The 19,382-nt window shown below is 39.4% G+C and overlaps 1 protein-coding gene across 1 annotated transcript in view; it reads right to left on the bottom strand.

Moving 5' to 3' along the window:
• Positions 1-1,448: 1,448 nt before the first annotated feature.
• LOC103194406 (flavin-containing monooxygenase 5-like) overlaps positions 1,449-19,382 on the bottom strand; it is a 35,218-nt gene continuing 17,284 nt past the window's right edge. Inside the window, exons 3-8 of the mRNA XM_007937792.1 lie at positions 16,865-17,027; positions 14,878-15,020; positions 10,284-10,483; positions 6,254-6,606; positions 6,038-6,110; positions 1,449-1,824 (exon numbers count right to left, since the gene is read on the bottom strand). Coding sequence (XP_007935983.1) covers positions 1,449-1,824; positions 6,038-6,110; positions 6,254-6,606; positions 10,284-10,483; positions 14,878-15,020; positions 16,865-17,027 — 1,308 coding nt within the window. The remainder of the gene's footprint in view (positions 1,825-6,037; positions 6,111-6,253; positions 6,607-10,283; positions 10,484-14,877; positions 15,021-16,864; positions 17,028-19,382) is intronic.

The raw sequence follows: 19,382 nt of genomic DNA on the forward strand, positions 1-19,382 counted from the left end.
GTACCTAGTTCTGGTCTCGAGGTCCATCATGTCCTGTTGTTGTTGTTGTTGTCATGTGCCGTCGAGTCAGCCCTGACTCATAGCGATTCCTCCTTGAGTTTCCAAGGCGGTATCACTACAGAAGTAGATTACCCAGTCTTCTTTCCAAGGAGTGGCTGGTGGGTTTAAACTGCCAGCCTTTTGATTAACAGTCAAGTGCCTTAGGCACTATGCTACCAGAGCTCCTAACATGTCCTAGGGCTGATTACCTCCAAATGCCTTTGATTTTTTGCACTCTTCTTCACTTCCAATGATAGGAGAGTATTAGCTGCCTATGATGTATCTTAGAAGATGCATTTTGGATGGTAGATGAAGAAGGCTATGAGCCAAGGAATGTAGGCAACCTCTGTTGTTGTTGTTGTAGTTATATGCCATCAAGTCGGCCCCGACTCATAGCGACCCCTCCTTGGGTTTCCGAGGCAGTATCACTATGGAAGTAGATTGTCCAACCTTCCTTCCGAGGAGTGGCTGGTGGGTTTGAACTGCCAGCCTTCTGGTTAGCAGTCAAGTGCCTTAGCCACTATGCTACCAGAGCTCCTAGGCAACCTCTAGGAGCTGGAAAAGGCAAAGAAACCCATTATCTCCTAAGGCCTCTAGAAGGAATGTAGTCCTGTTGATACCTTGATTTTAGTCAAGCAAAACCTCTAGAATTGGAAGATAATAAATTCATGCTGCTTTAAGCCAGTCGATTTATAGTATTTTGTTACTGCAGCAACATGAAACTAATATTGTTGGTGGAGTTGACTCCCACTCATGACAACTCCACATGTTACAGAGTAACTCTTCAGTAGAGTAACTCATCCTGACTTCTGAAATATATTGCACCCTTTTCTTTAATTGTTTCTACAAAACACAAAGATTGTGTGCAAATGAACTTAATAAAGGAAGAATATTTTTAGATGTCTTCAGTTTCTAATCACTTGAAGTCTAAAATATTTTTCTTTGTGTCTTTTAACTACTGTAAAGTGAAGCTTTCATGTCTAGATGAGAATTTCATACAATTACTTGAAAGGAAGAAAGGATAATATAGAAAACAAAATCAATGATAAAGTAAAATTCATTCATAAATTCCTATGAAGACTCTAGCTTTACGAAAGTAATTTAGGTACACTTTTTTTTTTTTTTTTTTTTTTATGTTGCAGAAGCATCCTTAGGGATTATACAGGATTCTTTTTAGTCATAGGCTCTCCTTATGCATTCATATTGCTATATTATTTGCAAAAACACAATGCGTACCTATTTTTTTTTAGGAATAAATCTATTGGTAAAATATATCTGGATAACATCTTCTATAGTAGTTATAGTATTATTAAATAATATTGGAATATGTTAATTGTTTTTTAAAAATGATACAATGATCCAGGATGAGTAGAAACTATTAGGAGCTTTTGCACTCAATGTCTAGTCATTTATTTCTGTTTCCCATGATGAATATATCTAAAGTATGATAAGCCAGCAGCAAGAAATACCAGCCCAATTGGTGCTATCTTAATCCAAGAGAGCTGTAATGATGAGTGAGTGTCCTCACTACTAATGCCAGTTCTCAGGGGCTTGATGATGCGCTCTCTCTGTGTCAGGATGGCTCTCCGGGCCCCGTTCCACTTCCCTGGGCCCTGCAGGCGGTACTGGTATGGGGTGCATGGGCCAAAGAAAACCTCCATGGCCAGCTTTGGGTCTGAGAAAAAGAGGAACAACAGATTGGGCTTCACTCCCACTAGGGTGGCGATCTCATCCATGTACTCAATGTGGTCTACTTGGATCGTGTGGCGTGGGGTCTTCACATACCTGGAACAGAAAGGTAGAGTGTGGGAGAACAGAGATTTGTATGCTCAGAAAATTACAAGAAGTTTCACAACTTCTACTCATTAAAAACAAACAAACAAACAAACCAGTTGCCATCGAGTCAGTTCCAACTCATGACAACCCCATGTGTGCAGAGTAGAACTGCTCCATGGGATTTTCAAGGCTGTGATCTTTTGGAAGCAGAGCCCTAGGCCTATCTTCAAAGGTGCCTCTGGATGGGTTTGAATCACCAACCTTTCAGTTAGTAGTTGAGCCCTTAACCATTTAGGCCACTCAGTAGTAGTTGTTGTTGTTATGTGCCGTCGAGTCTGACCCAACTCATAGCAACCCCTCCTTGAGTTTCCGAGGCAGTATCACTACGGAAGTAGGTTGCCCAACCTTCCTTCTGAGGAGTGGCTGGTGGGTTTGAACTGCCACCCTTCTGGTTAGCAGTCAAATGCCTTAGGCACTATACCACCAGAGCTCCTGTTTAATGGCAAAGTGGATATAGAAAGAAACTAAGTTCTCCATACTTACCAAAAACCAAACCAAATCCACTGCCATCGAGTTGGATCCGACTCACAGTGACCCCTCCTTGGGTTTCCGAGGCAGCATCACTACGGAGGTAGATTGCCCAACCTTCTTTCCAAGAAGTGGCTGGTGGGTTTGAACTGCCAGCCTTCTGGTTAGCAGTCAAGTGCATTAGGCATTATGCTACCAGAGCTCCTACTTAGATCCATTCATTTTTTATTGCACCAGGGTGACTGAATTACAGATTGGTTTCAGCAGTGATTCCTTATTCTTTATGATAGTTTTAAACAGCTTTATTATTGTCTAGTTAAATACTTTCTTTTGTGTTGCATAGATAGGATGGAAAACTCTTAATTCCTAGCCCCCTGAATGTCAGCAGTCAGCCTGGTAATGGATAAATGGATAATCACTGGTAACCTGGCTCAGGAGCTTAGTGGCTACAATGGGCTAAGGTGCAGTGGGTGTAGTCTTCTCTGCAGAGGAAAGTGGCTCTGCAGCCCTGCTGGGAATGACAGCTGTTTGGGCTTCTCTCCTTTGACCCAGATGTTTCAGCTCTGAGCATGCATACCATAATGGAGCTCTGGTAGCATAGTGGCTAAGACACTTGCTTGCTAACCAGACGGCTGGCGGTTCAAACCCACCAGCCACTCCTCGGAAGGAAGGTTGGGCAATCCTACTTCCGTAGTGATACTGCCTTGGAAACCCAAGGAGGGGTCGCTATGAGTCGGGTTTGACTCGACGGCACATAACAACAACAACAACAGGCCATAACTGCATAACCCCAGAGGCCCCATTCATATTATAGATATTGTGGATTTGGTTTTTATTTTGATACTTTTCTAGCATTTGGAAGTTAAGTGTCTTGACGAAAGAGTGCCCTTTTAAAATTTGCACAAATATGTTTCATAGGATAGCAGTACCCTGTCCACCCCTGCTGTACAATACGGGGGCAAGGATAGCATGTCTTCCTGATACAAGATGCACAAAATGTCACTTTAGAGGCCTGTGGGAATGGGCCTCTCTCTTGCATGGACTGATCATTTGATCCACGTTCTGGATTGTTCTCCATCACATAGAGTTTGTACCCTCTTCTCAGTAAAACAGGCTGGTTTCAGGTATTGTTACATAGTAGAAACAACAGTTTTATAACTCTCTCCATTTACCTTGTGCATAATCTTATTTGAGATGCTTAGCAATATGCACAGCATGGTAGGCACAGCATAATTTTTTAATAAATGAATTAGAAACATTTCATCCCATCTCCTTCCAATTATTGAAGGGTATGGAACTTGACTTTTCTCAACCAATGATATTTTCTGGGGTGTAACTTTTTCAAAACTTATTATAAAGTATGGTGGGTTGATGGGAATGCATTTCATTTGTTGATATGGACACACACACACACACGCACACATTAAAGTCTTTAGATCCTGAAACAATGTGATGGTAATTTATTAAGATAGGAATTTGTGTGTGTCCATCTATATCCCTATATCCCACCATTCTACAAAAATGGCCAAGCCTTTTGTGTTCCCCTGTTTCAGGGAAATTTTTTCTTACATGACCATAGAAACTCTGTGCTTGCAAGATGTTTCCCCTCCTAGCTTTTGTTTCCTTAAATTCTGAGCTCATGAAAGAGAGTATGATAAATATCTTTGAATGCAACAAGAGAGGAGAGGGAGAGACTTCAGTGTATGACAGAGAAGTCTACTGTGAGATAGTCTTTAGAAAGCCCTGGCAAGTCTTCAGAAAGAATGGCTGGGTGGTGTTCCAGGGAAGCTCATCTCTGCCGAAGTCTCCAACCCCAGCAATCATTCTTTACCTTACCAAGGCAGGAAAGCCAAATGCCTCTAGATGTTAAGAGAGAATTTAGATTTAAGCATTGAGGTTGTCAGTAAGAAATATGATGGGATGGAAATCAGACTATTCCTATATTTTGGGTAAAATCTAGCTTCCTAGATACTGGGGAGGTCCTGGGAACATACCTCAATAGTGACAGAGACAGAATTCCCTAAGTTTAGTAGGTTGAGGGCCGCAATTCAGACTTCATATGCCATAAAGAAGTCTTCATAGCTGATTTAGGGGACTAAGATTCATACCTATTTTTGTGTTGCATAATAACATAATGCAGGAAATGTATATAAAACCAAAAACCCACTGCCATGGAGTTGACTCTGACTCAGTGACCCTATAGGACAGGTAGAACTGCACTGTAGGGTTTCCAAGACTATAAATCTTTATGGTAGCAGACTACCTCATCTCTCTCCTATGGGGTAGCTGGTGGGTTCAAATCGCCAACCTTTTGGTTAGCAGCCCAATGCTTTAACCATCACAACTCCTTAGGAAATGTCTGTAGTGCCTTGAAAAGAAGGAGGAAGGAAAAAGAAAATGAAAAACTCACATAATTGTGAGTAATCAACATGGTGGCATCGAGGAAGAGGAAGACATAGAGAGGTGAGTGGGAGGTTCAGACAGCAAAGATGAACCCTTTTGCACATACAGTTCTGTGTCATCAGTGAAGGCAAACATGATATACGAGCGAATAGATGGGTGGATAGGCTGAACTATTAGGTATGTCCATGCAGGGGGTAGTGTGCCCAAGACCATGTATAGGGTTGGCAGACAATGTTTCTACAAGTGTATTTGTATGTGCTGTAAGAATTCCCAGGTTTATAGTAGAGCTGACAAGGGGCAAGGTTGTAGTCACTTCTTGGCCACAGCCAGCTACCCAGAGGGAGTGAGTAGTTGGACCTGTGGGCTCAGGACCATGGTCACAGGGGACATAAACCTCAATTGGCATAACATACTACAGAAAACATTGTTCCACATCCTACTTTGGAGAATAGTAACTGGGATCTTAAAAGCTTGCAAGCAACCATCTAGATGCAATGATGGGTCTCTTCATCCTGAGCAGAGAAGAATGAAGAAAACCAAAGACACATGGAAACAATTAGTCCAAGCAACTGGCACACCATGTGATCCTCAGCCTATAGGACTGTGAGACCAGAAGAACTATATGGTGCCCAGTTACCACTGTCAACCACTCAGAGGGGGATCTATGTAGCAGATCTTGGACAGAGTGGGCGAACAATGTGGAACAAAACTCAAAATCATTAAAAAGAAAAAAAAGGACCAGGTGTGCTGATCTGATAGAGCCTGATGGAACCACTGAGACTATGGCCCCTAGTTACCCATTAGGTCTGGAATTGAACCCACTCCCATGGCTTCCAGCTAAACAAGAGACAAGCATATAAGCTGAACATTTACAATAGGTAGATACACTCCTTGGCTGACTTGACAGCACATAACAACAACAACAACAGATACACTCCTTGGAGAGACCAATCATGGGAGAATAGAAGGGCTGTGTATGCACAGGAGACAGCTCAGGGGCAGGAGTGCATGGAGGGAAGGGCACAGGGAAGAGGTAACTGTGGGGAGGAAGAGGGAGGGGATCTGTTGCACTGTAGTAAATGGTAGTCAATATCATGAGACAAAGTGCATGTGAACTGCTGTATGGAAAGTGAATTTGCTCTGTAAACTTTCACCCAAATCACAATAAAAATTAAAAAAAAAAAAAAAAGCTCATGTAATTGAGTGAGATGAAGTGTACAGTTAGAATCCCAGGTTAGGAATTCCATGACCCCATGAGCTCCCCAACTTGTTGTAATAATTATTTACTTACCGTTTTTCCATTGTCCTTTTCCTTTGGGCAATATCTGCCATCATGCTTTTTACTGAGGGCAATTTGCTCAGCCCTAGAAGAGAAAATTCAGAGTCTGGCAGGGTTCCAAGTATAGGAGGGGCACACTTTATTGAAAGAAGAGAAAAAGAGTCAAAAAGAAACTGAGAATTTAATTTAGCCAATATATTGGCATTACCTTGGCATTTACTCACGTACCTTTGAACACTCGTGTAGCCCAGCGTGACTGGAGTTCTGCAATAGGTAGGACTATACCTAGTGGCTGGATAAGACCAATGACAGCCAGTGTTGGCTTCTCCATGTCAGGAGGGAACATAAGTTTATATAGAGACACCTCATTATTAGTAACTTTGATCAGATCATCAAGGAAGGGGAAAGAAAAACTATATCCTGTAGCAAAGATGACAACATCAATCTTTTCTTCTATGGTGCCGTCATCAAAAATGGCATCTGTCTCTGTGAATTCCTTCACATTGGGCTTTACAAGGACTCTTCCAGAGAGTATGTGATTGGGCAGGTCATCACTGACAGTTGGATGCTGACTTAAAGGTCTGTATATAAACAAAAATCCCAAGTAAGTGACGATACAAAGAGAAAAGTTTTTTGCACTTGATCTCCCACAACACTAATTCAGTTCTCAAAGCTCACCATATCCTTCTCCAATCTATCTATTCTTGTCTTTAGTTGAGAAATGACATTTTTAAACTCCAAAGAATATTTTGTGCCATCTTTGAACCTCCTTAAGATCACTTTATATTTTTATTCAGGTCAACTTCTCTTTCCTCCTCTATCTCCTTAGGTATGTGTTCTGTTTTTCTAACTAATATGACACTCTCTGGATGCTGGCTTCATTTACTTGGGATGGTATTTTTCTTGGACAGTTCACTGGAGCTAAGGTCTGGCTATTGAAGTACCCTTCATGGCTGCTGTTCTGCAGATGGTAAAACATGATGTGTTCCAACAGTAAAGAGAAACATGCAAATAGCCCTTCCCTTGATGAGGCACCTGGAGGGAACCTTTCTGTTCCCACACTCCTTCTGACAAGGATTCCTGGCCTTAGAGAAGACTCAGCCCACTCATTCATTATTATTATTTTTTTTCTTAACCCTATCACTGCTAGGGAGACCAGGCATTCTTCATGCAGGTCTGACACTGAACTTCACCAAAGAATTCTACACCAAGTTCTTCCCGGAAACTGCCGCTCTCAGGTTCTCCTGTTGGAGTTCCCTGACGCTGATCTCTAGGCACTTAACTGGCACATGGGGGAAAGACTTGCATAGAAACCAAAGCTTTACTTCACATCTGTCGCCCTTAGGCCTCAGCAACTCTTTGGCTGAGGGGAGGAAGATGAATAGAGCTGGAATTGGAGGGAAAGGGAGTCATATTCCTGTTGTTCTGTGTCTGGATTCTCTAGTGCTGCTATAACAGAAATACCACAGGTAGATGGCTTTAAGAAACAGGAATTCATTCTTTTACAGTTTAGGAGACTAGAAGTCCGAGTTTAGAGTGCCACCTCTAGGGGCTGGGTGGAGACCCCTCAACCTTGAACTTCAGCTCTATCGCTAGTTCCAGACCCACTGGAGCAAGCTAAAGGCTTTTTCTGACTCACGCAGCTGCTGGCTGCTGAGGTTGACAAACCCAAGATCAACAGGTAAGATGGCACAATCCCGAGATCAACAGGAAACATGGCAAGCCACTGGTTATCTAAATGTGCCGAAAAGCTTGAGACCTTCCTCAAAGCTTCCCCACATGTACTGGAAGCAGGCCACAGTCCAAAGGCAACTAATCAGCTGCTCGCAGCAGACTCCACCATGGAGTCGATTACACCTTATCCAATTTCATCATAGGGAATAACTGCATTCAGTTGCTAAGCTACTTACTCCAAGTCATAGCCCAGCCAAGTTGACACACAACCTTAGCTACCACATTCTGTCTCCAAAATTGTCTCTTTTGCTTCTTCCTTGTAATCAAAGATATTTAAAGAATGGAATACAATAGTAATGTGATTGTGTTTGAGTGAACCAAGCAGAAATTATTCAGTCAAATTATTTTTTCCTTCACGATTTATAGCTCTAGCTCAGACCTCTTCTCTGATTTCCAGATCCCCATAGTCAACCGCCTGTTTGTTAATTCATCTCTGTCTGCCTGTCTCATAGGCATATCAAACTTAACAAGGACAAAACAGAATTCTCAATTTTTACTTCTAAACCTGTTCCTTCCCTGACTGCTTCCCACCCTCAATGCAGTAAATGTTCCATTGTTGGGATTGTGTGCCATTGAGTTGATTCTGACTCCTAGGAATCATACATGACCTAGCAGAACTGTCCCACAGGGTTTCCTGGGCTGTAATCTTTACAGGAGCAGTTCACTAGGTCTTCTGTCCTATGGAGCAGCTGGTGGGTTCTAGCCGAGCCCCTTCCTAGTGCTGATCTTTCAGTTAGCAGTCAAATGTTTAACCACTGTGCCAGTAGGGCACAATGTCCCACTTGTTAAAGTAAAAAAAGTTAAGAGTACTTGTTTCTTTTCTTTCTTGCTATCCCTTTTCATATTCACTACATCTGCAAGAACCACAGGTTTATTCTCAAAGCATATCCTCAATCTATCCACTTCTCCTCTTCTATCATAGTAATCCACGCCAACTGAATTACTCTCCTACACTCCTTTTTTCTCCTCTTGATCCCACCCCTAACCTCTAGACTTTCCACTTCCCACAGAGCAGCCTGAGTGGTCCTTCAAAAATGTGACTCAAATCAGGACCCTCCCATGCTTTAAATGCTTACTGGTTTCCCATTGTTCTTAGAATAAAAATCCAACCTCTTCCCATGGCCCAGAAGCATATGGCCTGGCTCCTGCCTCTCTCTCTGGAGGCTTCTCTCATACCATTCTCTCCTTTCTGACTTTGCTCCAGTCACACTGGTCTTCTTTCTGCTCCTCAGTTTGCACGAAGCCCTCCCTAGTGCAAGAATTTTGTACTTGCTGATTCTTCTATCTGACTCCTTCTCTCCTGACTTTTCTCATTGTGGCTCCTTGTTGTTTTTAGCTACCTTAAACATCACCCCTCAAAAATAAATGCTATCTTGAACATTCTATTAAATTACCCACCCCCACCTGTTTCTCTATCACATGATCCTATTCATTTCCTTGCTAGCTCTCATCACATTCTGTAACCACTTTTTTTAAAAAATTGTCTCCTTCAAGTGGAATACAGATTCATTCTGCATTTACAGTAGTTAGTAGATGTTCATTAATTACTTTTAATGATTGAACAAATAAACATCACTTTCTTTTTTCTCATTTGCTAAAATATTTCAGGAATTTCCCTTTCAGAATTGCTTCTAGAGATAATTAAGTAGTCATACATGAAAGGAAGTTATTTCTTTATAATATCAGACCATTATCCCCTAAGTCAATACTTTTATTTTAATCTTCTTCATTCTGTTCTTTCTCTTTCCTTAACTTAGATTTTTGTATTATTGTCACTTCTATGTTTTGTCTTTTCATTGGAAGCTAAAGGTGGATTCTGAACCAAGGCATCTCCAGGGGAAAGACCTGGAGTCATTGGGGTTCTCAAGCAAAGGTTAGACATTACCCTTCCATGTGGCTCTCCTGACAGTCCCACCCACCCTTAGTTAAATTAACCACTTTCTACTTTGAGACTCACTATATCTTACACTGACATCTATTGCAGCCTCAATCACACAACCTTGCTCTAATCTGTTTTCATACTTATCACTTACCTCTAGACTTGAAGCTTAGTTGAAGAGAGCAACAATGCATTATTTATTGCTGTGCTTGGCACATAGCAATGAAATAATAAATGACTGTCGAATGAATGAGAGTGAATAAATGGCATCAAGAAACAAATTCACATTTATGTACCAGTATACAAACCAAAAACCAAACCCACTGCCATCAAGTCAATTACAGCTCATAGTGACCCTACAGGGCAGAATATCCACAGGATTTCCAAGGCTGTAAATCTTTACAGAAGCAGATTGCCACATCTTTCTCCTGTGGAGTGGCTGTTGGGTTCAACTTATCAGCATTTAAATTAGCAACTGAGCTCTTTAACCACTGTGCCATCAGTGCTCTTATGTACTAGTATAAGTGCTTTAGATTAATAAATGTGTGAGATTAACAGACCACCATAAATGCAAATTCTTAGAAATTGAAAGGAAATCTTCTTTTACATATACATATAGATACATAAATTAAGACAAACTATCACCTGTGCTGAGGCTGCAGGCCATAATGTGCATGATTGAATCTTGAGTTCAGTATCTTTTCAAGGCGGTTATTTATTAGTGCCGTAGTTGCTATTTTCTGGAGAAAACTGTTGAATCGAGTGAAGAAGGAACTATCCATGGGATACCCATTTTCCCAAACACGATGTAAAATCCATGCTCCTCGTCTAGTACTAAGGAATACCTGAGGAAAAGAGAGAGAAAGCAAGCTAGCAAAGGACACAACCCTGTAAATGAGATGATTTTCATTCCTATTTTATCTTTTACCCAGTTTTAGGAATGTTGATTACTGAGGAATAAGAAGTGAAATACCATCCAGTGGTCACCATTCAATGCTCTGTCAGAGCTCTCTACTGATTTCCAAAAAAATGTTGCATCTATGATATCAAATTTTCAGATGAAAAATTTTTTTATTCATTAATCTGGATGGTTCTGAAATCCTATTGTAAAAAGTATTGCTGGGTATGAACGTGGTATAGGAGCTCTGATGGAGTAATGCCTAAGGCATTTGACTGCTAACCAAAAGGCTAGTGGTTCAAACACACCAACCACTCATCAGAAGGAAGACTGGGCAATCTACTTCTGTAGAGATACTATCTCGGAAACCCAAGGAGGGGTTGCTGTGAGTCGAATCAACTTGACGGCAGTGGGTTTTGGTTTGGTTTGGTGTTTATATATAAATAAGGGTTTGAACTTAGAAGTAAATGATTATATTAACTACTATAGAATTCCACTCTATAGTTTGCATCAAAATAAAATGTACATTAAAAACTTTAATTAATGAAATTTTTCAGCACCATGGTTACATGCCACAAGTCGATTTCTACTCCTAGTGGCCCTATGTATAACAGAATGAAACATTGCCATTCTCACAATCCTTGCTACGCTTGAGCCCAGCACTGCAGCCATTGTATCAATCCATCTCGTTGAGGGTCTTCCCCTTTTTTGCTGACCCTTCACTTTACCAAGCATGATATCCTTCTCTAGGGAATGGTCCCTTCTGACAACATGAACAAAGTAGGTGAGATGAAGTCTGGCCATTTTAGCTTGTAAGGAGCATTCCGGCTTCACTTCCTCCAGGACAGATTTGTTCATTCTTCTGGCAGTCCATGGTATTTTTATTACTCTTCTCCAACACCACAATTCAAAGGCATCAATTCTTCTTCAGTCTTCCTTATTCATTGTTCAGCTTTCACATGCATATATGGCTACTGAAAATACCATGGCTTGGGTTAGGTGCACTTTAGTTTTCAAACTGGTATCTTTGCTCTTTAACACTTTAAAGAGATCCCTTGAAGCAGGTTTGCCCAGTGCAATACAATGTCTGATTTCTTGACTGCTATGTCCATGGGTATTGATTGTGGATCCAGGTAAAATGAAATCTTTGATAATGTCAATCTTTTCTCAATTTATTGTGATGTTGCTAATTGGTTCAGAGAGGATTTTTGTTTTATTTATGGTGAGGTGCAATCCTTACTGCAGACTGTAGTCTTTGCTTTTCATCAGTAAGTTCCTCAAGTCTTTTTCACTTTTAGCAAGGAAGGTTGTGTCATCTGCATATCACAGGTTGCTAATGTATTGTCTTCCAATCCTGATGCTGCATTCTTCTTCATAGAATACATTTCTTGGTTTGTTTGCTCAACATACAGATTGAATAAGTATGGTGAAAGGATATAACCCTGACGTACACTCTTCCTGATTTTAAACCATGCAGTATCCCCTTGTTCTATTTGAATGACAGCCTCTTGCACAGTTCTATGTATAGTTCCCTCACAAAATTAAGTGTTCTGGAATTCCCATTCTTTGCAATGTTATCCATAATTTGTTATGATCCACACAGTCAAATGCCTTTGCATAGTCAATAAAACACAGGTAACTTTCTTTCTGGTATTCTTTGATTTCAGCCAAGATCCATCTGACATCAGCAATGGTATCCCTTGTTCCACATACATTTCTGAATCCAACTTGACTTTCTGGTAGTTCCCTGTCAATGTACTGTGGCAGCCACTTTAAAATTATCTTCAGCAAAATTTTACTTGCTTGTGATATTAATGATATTGTTCAATAATTTCCACATTCTGTTGGGTCACCTTTCTTTGGAATAGACACAAACATGGATTTCTTCTAGTTAGTTGGCCAAGTAGCTGTCTTCCAAATTTCTTGGCATAAATGAGTAAGTGCCTCCTACACTGCATCCATTTGGGCAACTGGTTTTTCTTTCACCAGTTACAATTATCTGAAACAAACAAACAAACAAACGAAAAACCCAAACCAAACTTATTGCTTGTTGAGTCGGATCTGACTCATAGAGACAATTATGTGAGCTAATCAGTAATAGTGTGCTGCTTTTAACTGAATATCACCAGAATCTCTTTTCAAACCTTTTTGTAATATATTTGTAAACTTTCCCAATATTCTGATACAATTAGAAAATATGTTAACTGTTTGATTATGGGTGCTTTTGCAATTTGGTGAGGAACATATTGAATCTCAGTTCTTATTGGCCAGATCTGTGAGGACATGACAGAGGAGATGAGCCCTGGAGACCAAGGTTATATGTTTAAAAAAAATTTTGTAAGCAAATCATTTGTAAGTAGATTTTTCTTAAAAACTGAAGAAAAATGATAAGAAATAAAGATCAATAAAAGTAGGTAAAGATAACTAGGATATCTGAACATCTTTCTAGGGTTTTGTTTTGTTTTTTAAAATAATTAAGACTATTGAAGTAGTCAATAATCCTGAATTCAAAAGTTGTCTAATTTTCTTCTAAAGTTAGATATTATTAATTTTTCAATGGAAGAAGTAATGCTGAATAATAAATAATAAATGGTGTTTTTGGATAACTTGCTTTTGTGTGAAATGAAACATAGGTAAAGCAGAATTTATTATTTCCTTTTATCTTCCCCCAGCACTACAGATACATGATAGTACTTCTTGTAAAAGAGGATTATATGTTATGTTTATTATCCGCATCCATTCTCCTTTTTTCTGTTCTTTAATCCTACCACTGAAACCTAATGATCCTAGCTTGACTCCCTTCTGTTTGTCTTTATTCCTTTTGAAATATTTGTCAGCTGTGGCAGTGAGAAAAGTCAGATTAATTATCTAATATTTTGTTTTATCTATTTTAATCTTTCACTTAATTAGCTCAGGTAATTGTAATTGATGAAAGAAAGTAGTGAGTGAGTCAATTCTGACTCGGGGTGACCCCATGTGTGTCAGAGTACAACTGTGTGTGCTCCACAGGTGCCCCCCCCATCTATTTGTTCTTAAAAATTTATGTAACTATTTTACTGTGTTTTAAGTGAAAGTTTACACAGGAAATTGGGTTGGGATTTAACAATTTTTATACAAACTGTTTGGTAACATTGGATACATTTTTCACAATGTGTCAGGATTTTCAATATTTCCATTCTGTTTGTTCTATTTGTCCCTCCTTATCTTCTCATCTTTGCTTTATGGTAAATGTTGACTCCTTGGTCTCATATAGTTGATTATTTAAGGAAGAACAGTACTTATTTTATAAACCAATCTATTATTTAGCTGAAAGTTGACCTCTGGGAGTGGCTTCAAGGGAGCTCTGGTAGCATAGCACCTAAGGCATTTGACTGCTAACCAGAAGGCTGGCGGTTCAAACTCACCAGCCACTCCTCAGAAGGAAGGTTGGGCAATCTACTTCTGTGGTGATACCACCTGAGAAACCCAAGGAGGGGTTGCTATGGGTTGGATTTGACTCAATGGCAGTGAGTTTGGGTTTTTTTTTGGGTGGGAATGGCTTTAGTTCCAAGTTCAGAGGTATCTTACAGTTTTGGGGGTTCCTTTAGTCTCTATTGGTCCAGTAAGTCTAGCCTTTTTGAGGAATTTGAATTTTGTTCTACATTTTTCTCCCATTCTATCCAGAACCTTCTACTGTGTTCCTCCCTGGTCAGTATGGTTGGTAGTGGTAGTTGGGCATAATCTAGGTTTTCTGGTCTCAGGTTATGGTTTGTGTAGGCTGTGTTAGTCATGTGGACTAATTTCTTCTTTGAGCCTTTGTTTTCCGTCATTCTCTTTTGCTTCAAATGAGTGGAGAACAATAGTTCTATCTAGGTGCCTGCTTGCAAGCTTTTAAGACCCCAGCTACAACTCAGCAAACTAGGATATAGAACATTATCTTTTTGAGCTATGTTATGTCAATTGACTGAGTTGTCTTATATTCTATAGAGTTTTCAGTGGCTGACTTTTTTGGAAGTGGATTACCTTTCTTCTGAGGTGCCTCTGGATTACTTTGAACTTACAACCTTTCAGTTAGGAACCAGGGACATGAACTGTTTGCACAACCCAGTGTTTTCCCACTGTGAATAGAAGGTTTTTTTTTTTTTTTTTCTGCATTTATCATCTGTTCTCCTAAAGTTAAACATCTTGAGGCCAGGGCTCATGCTTTTTACTTTCTTCTCTGATACTTTACAGACCAAATCCATATTCTGGATGGCACCCATAAATGCATAGGCTTTGATGAATGAAGTTGTTGACTGGTTTCATATGATGGATTATTTAAGGGAGCACAGTACTCACAGGTGATATTTCTAACAAACAAACCTGTTGTGCCACACGACTGAGCTCCACTGCAATGTCCACTCCAGAATTCCCAATGCCAACCACTATGACTCTTTTTCCTAAAAAGTCCTCAGGACTCTTGTACTCCCGACTATGGAAATAACAGCCTTCAAATTTCTCAATGCCTGTGGTGGAAGAATAGAATTTCTCATTCTGAGGAATACTCTTCACATTGCTAACTCAATTCAGAGAATAAAGTTGTAAATAATCCAAAAGAGCAACACTTTGCACCTGGGTCACTAAATTAAGTACCATCTTTTGCCATACATGCTTTACACTTCATAGAGCCCAGGAAAAGAAGAGTAAAGAAGGAGAATTAGTACCTGTGGAGTCCAAATATAGTCTGTTGTTGTTGTTATGTGCTGTCGAGACGGCCTCGACTCATAGTGACCCCTCCTTGGGTTTCTGAGGCAGTTTCACTATGGAAGTAGATTGCCTAACCTTCCTTCTGAGGAGTGACTGGTGGGTTTAAACTGCCAGCCTTCTGGTTAGCAGTCAAGTGCCTTAGGCACTATGCTACCAGTGCTCCTATAGTCTAGTGACCTTATAAAGCATTTAGTAATGGAGCCCCTGAGTGGTACAAATGATTAAGTGCAGTACTGTTAGCCAAAAAGTTGTCAGTTCAAACCTACTTGGAGTTGCCTTATAAGTAAGGCCTGGAGATCTGATTCTGAAAGTTCACAGCCTTGAAAATCCTATGGAGTACAGTTGTACTATGCACACATGGGGTTGCCATGAGTCAGAATTGACTGCATAGCACCTAACAATAACAATTGCATGAAGATGTAGGGCCGTTATTCATCAATTTGACATCTCCTCTGCCTTCCAAGTGACTAATACCCTGTGCTGTCCCTGGTTCTGCTGAGAGCTTCATCACAGCTCTCAATCTGTGTCTGGCAGTCTCAGACACTGTCTCGTTATAGACATGTTTCTGTCTTACCCCCCTGAAACTTATCCAAATATACCTAGTCCACATGTACGGGGAGCTGCTCCTGGCAAGGAAGGAAGTCCAAGAGAAGCTGATAAAAATGCAATGGTTAGAGATTATGTCCTGATTTTCAGAATATATTTGCATTTTAAAATTCAGAAGAGCAAAACCTTTTATTTTACAAATGAGGATGTTGGTGTGTAGACACAGAAACATTGAGGCACTTGTCTTACATAAATAAGCTAGTCAGCTGGACAACTGGAATCCAAATTTAAGCCCTTTGATTTCCATCAAGGACTCTTATTTTCAGGTTATCTCAAACCTCTGAAAAAGAGTTTTTTTATGATGGTTTCTAAGACATCATACAAAGGCACTTAGATATCAATTATTTCTTCATTAATTTCAGGTAGCAATTGATGGGAAAAGAGGCAGAATGGGGGAAAAGTAAGGAGAGAGGGTTTAGTTAGTAGAGCAGTTTGCTTTTTGTTTTTAAAGCAAGAGTCTGCTTTGTAAACATGTAGATCGGTTAGCATTTTATCACACAGAATGCACAGGTAGGAATAAGCTTTTTGTTTGTTTTTTCATCAGTAAAAATACATGATAAATTAATGTTTCTTTGTGGTATTATCCATAATCTCCTTCCCACTGCAGAGAATTAGTTTCTAAGTTTTTAAAATTTTGCCATCTTTTTGCTTGTTTTGCCTGTCATTTCTTCCTTATTTTTATTCATTTCACTTTTGCTGGAATGGAGTGAGATCAAACAAAGATGTAAAACTAAAGCTGTTTAAACGTGGGGTAATTTTTCTTATTATAAGTTATATGAAAATATGGTAAGAAAAAAATAGAAATTGTTAGACTTTGCTTATTTTTCATATTTCTATTAGCTATTTTGTCCAATTAACAGAAATGATGGATATTTATGTTGTTTGTTATTTAACATTACCAGAGACACTTCATTAACTCCAGTAATAGAATTTATGTCTAATCACTTTTCTTTGTGTAGAAAGTTCTGTCCTCCCCAACAGATCTTTAGTGACATACCTGGGAAGGAATGAAGTGGTAAGTAGGGGTCAGTGTGATGGCCACTGCAGACCAAGATCCCATCAAAGATCAAAGTCTCCTTTTTTTCATTAGTCTCCACCACAACATCCCATTGTCCACTGAAAGAAAAATCTGGACGCTTCCTCACGCTGCGCACTTTTGTCTGAGAACAGGGCACAAGCACAGATCATACACAGTTACTGTCCTCATGTTTAAGCCCTCCACACACACACTATCATCATCACCACCACCACCATCCAAAAAAGAAAAAAAAAAACTAAAACCACAACTCGTAAACCTGAATAACACAACCCGTGTGAAGCATTTATGCTCATTTAGTTCCCACTCCTGGATGCTTCCATAGTAAGTTTTCTGTGGGTATATTTCAAGATATTTGGAGTCTTTAATTAACCACCTAATTTTCTATGTCGTTGTTGTTGTTGTTGTGTGCCGTCGAGTCAGCCCTGACTCATAGCGACCCCTCCTTGGGTTTCCGAGGCAGTATCACTACGGAAGTAGGATTGCCCAACCTTCCTTCCGAGGAGTGGCTGGTGGGTTTGAATCGCCAGCCTTCTGGTTAGCAGTCTAGTGCTTTAGCCATTACGCTACCAGAGCTCCTCTAATTTTCTATAGAAATGGAAAATAGATGAGTTGTAACTGAAAAAAAAATAGAACACAGTGACTGAAGGAACAGGACTAATATTCTCCTTCCAGAAAGACTTGCAAAGTAAAGATTTTATTGCATATTTTCCATATTTCATGATAGTCCTGTCTGCTTTCCCTGGGCTTGACTTTTAGAGTTTAAGAGAGGAATTAATGATTCACCTTGCCTAAAGAAATGGATTTTTTTTTTTTAAATAAAAGCAAAGAGGTTTATTGAAGTTTCAACACAGTTCAAACAGGGACATATCTGATCTCACAAAGTGAAATCAAATGCTCCACAATGGTGGAGTAACAAAAAAGCATATTTATGAGGTAAGGAAAGCTTCTGTTTGGAAGTTGCAGGATCAGTTGGGGCTTCACAGTGATTGGTTGCAGATATGGATGTAGGCTATTTGGATTGGTTAGTTTAAATATGGGATCACAAGGTACTTATTTAAAAATATTTCCTTAGGGCTGCTGAGTGGATTTCTGATAAGGGTCTGTGTCAAAGCCCTCCCTTAGGAACATTCTTTCCATCTCCTTAGTTTAACCAATGAGAAAAATGTTTCCTTTATTATGCACTTCTGTCTGTCTAACGGGTTGATAGTTGCAGGGGAAATCTTCTGTTATGTACTTATATCTGTTAAAGGGTTTCACAGAAATAAGCAAAAGCTAAGATGAGATTGGGGATCATTCCAACACAAGTCAAGCACTTCAGTTTTGTTGTTTAGATCTTCTATATCTTTGTTAAGTTTCTTTCTAGTTGTTCTGTCCTTCATTGAAAGTGGTATTTTAAAGTCTCATACAAGCTATCACTTTTTCCAATTCTGTTAAAGTTTGATGTATATACTTTGGGGCTCTTTCACTGGGTGTGTAGATATTTATTATGGTTATGCCTCTTGTTTGATTGACCCTTTAATTGTTATATAATGCCATTCCTTGTCTCTTTTCCTGGTTTTTACATTAAAGTCTATTTTATCAGAGATTAATAATGCCACTCCTGCTCTTTTTTGGTTGCCATTTGCTTGATATATATTTTTGTATCCTTTGATTTTTTAGCTTATTCTGTGCTGAGGTCATTTTGTTTATGGATTTTTTAAAAAAAAAATCATTTCCTTCATTACTATTGTTTTAGTGTTTTCTGAGACCTTATGATTTTTCTCTTTTTTATTTTGGTGTGAAGATTTATTAATGTTCTTTGAGGTTACACTGTCATTTATCATTATCTTCTCAATTTAAAGCAGTCTATTCTGGTAGCATAGTGCTTAAGGCATTTGACTGCTAACCAGAAGGCTGGAGGTTCAAACCATTAGCCACTCCTTGGAAGGAAGATTGGGCAATCTACTTCCATAGTGATACTACCTCAGAAACCTAAGGAGGGGTCACTATGTATTGGATCCGACTTCACAGCAGTGAGTTTTTTTATTTTTCATTCTATCTTGATGTCGTTTTGACTTCGTCTCCATTTGGAAGCTCTGTAACTAAATCATTTATTCCCTCTTTTTGCTTTGTAGTTATCATCATTTCCAAATTGGTATCTCTGGTTCTCTATTTTCTATCTTGTAGGTTAATTTTATTTTTGATACTTCTATTTCTGGGTTGATTTCCAGGTGATGTTGCCATATATCTTAATCTCTGGTTGTAGTCTGCCCTTCTCTATCCAGAGGACTCCTTTTAGCATTTGGTTGTTCTGATTTTTGCAAATTCTCTTAATTTCTGTTTATCTGAGAATGTTCTAATTTCACCATCATATTTGAGAAATGGGAGCTCTGGTGGGATAGTGCCTATCTATTCTGTTTCTGTAGAGATACCACCTCGGAAACCCAAGGGAAGGGTTAGCTTTTCTGAATATATAATTCTTGGCTGACAATATTTT

The sequence above is a fragment of the Orycteropus afer genome, unplaced genomic scaffold (genome assembly GCF_000298275.1).
Source record: "Orycteropus afer afer isolate SDZICR_OR568_19922 unplaced genomic scaffold, OryAfe1.0 scaffold00044, whole genome shotgun sequence".
In the NCBI taxonomy this organism is placed as follows: Eukaryota; Metazoa; Chordata; class Mammalia; order Tubulidentata; family Orycteropodidae; genus Orycteropus; species Orycteropus afer.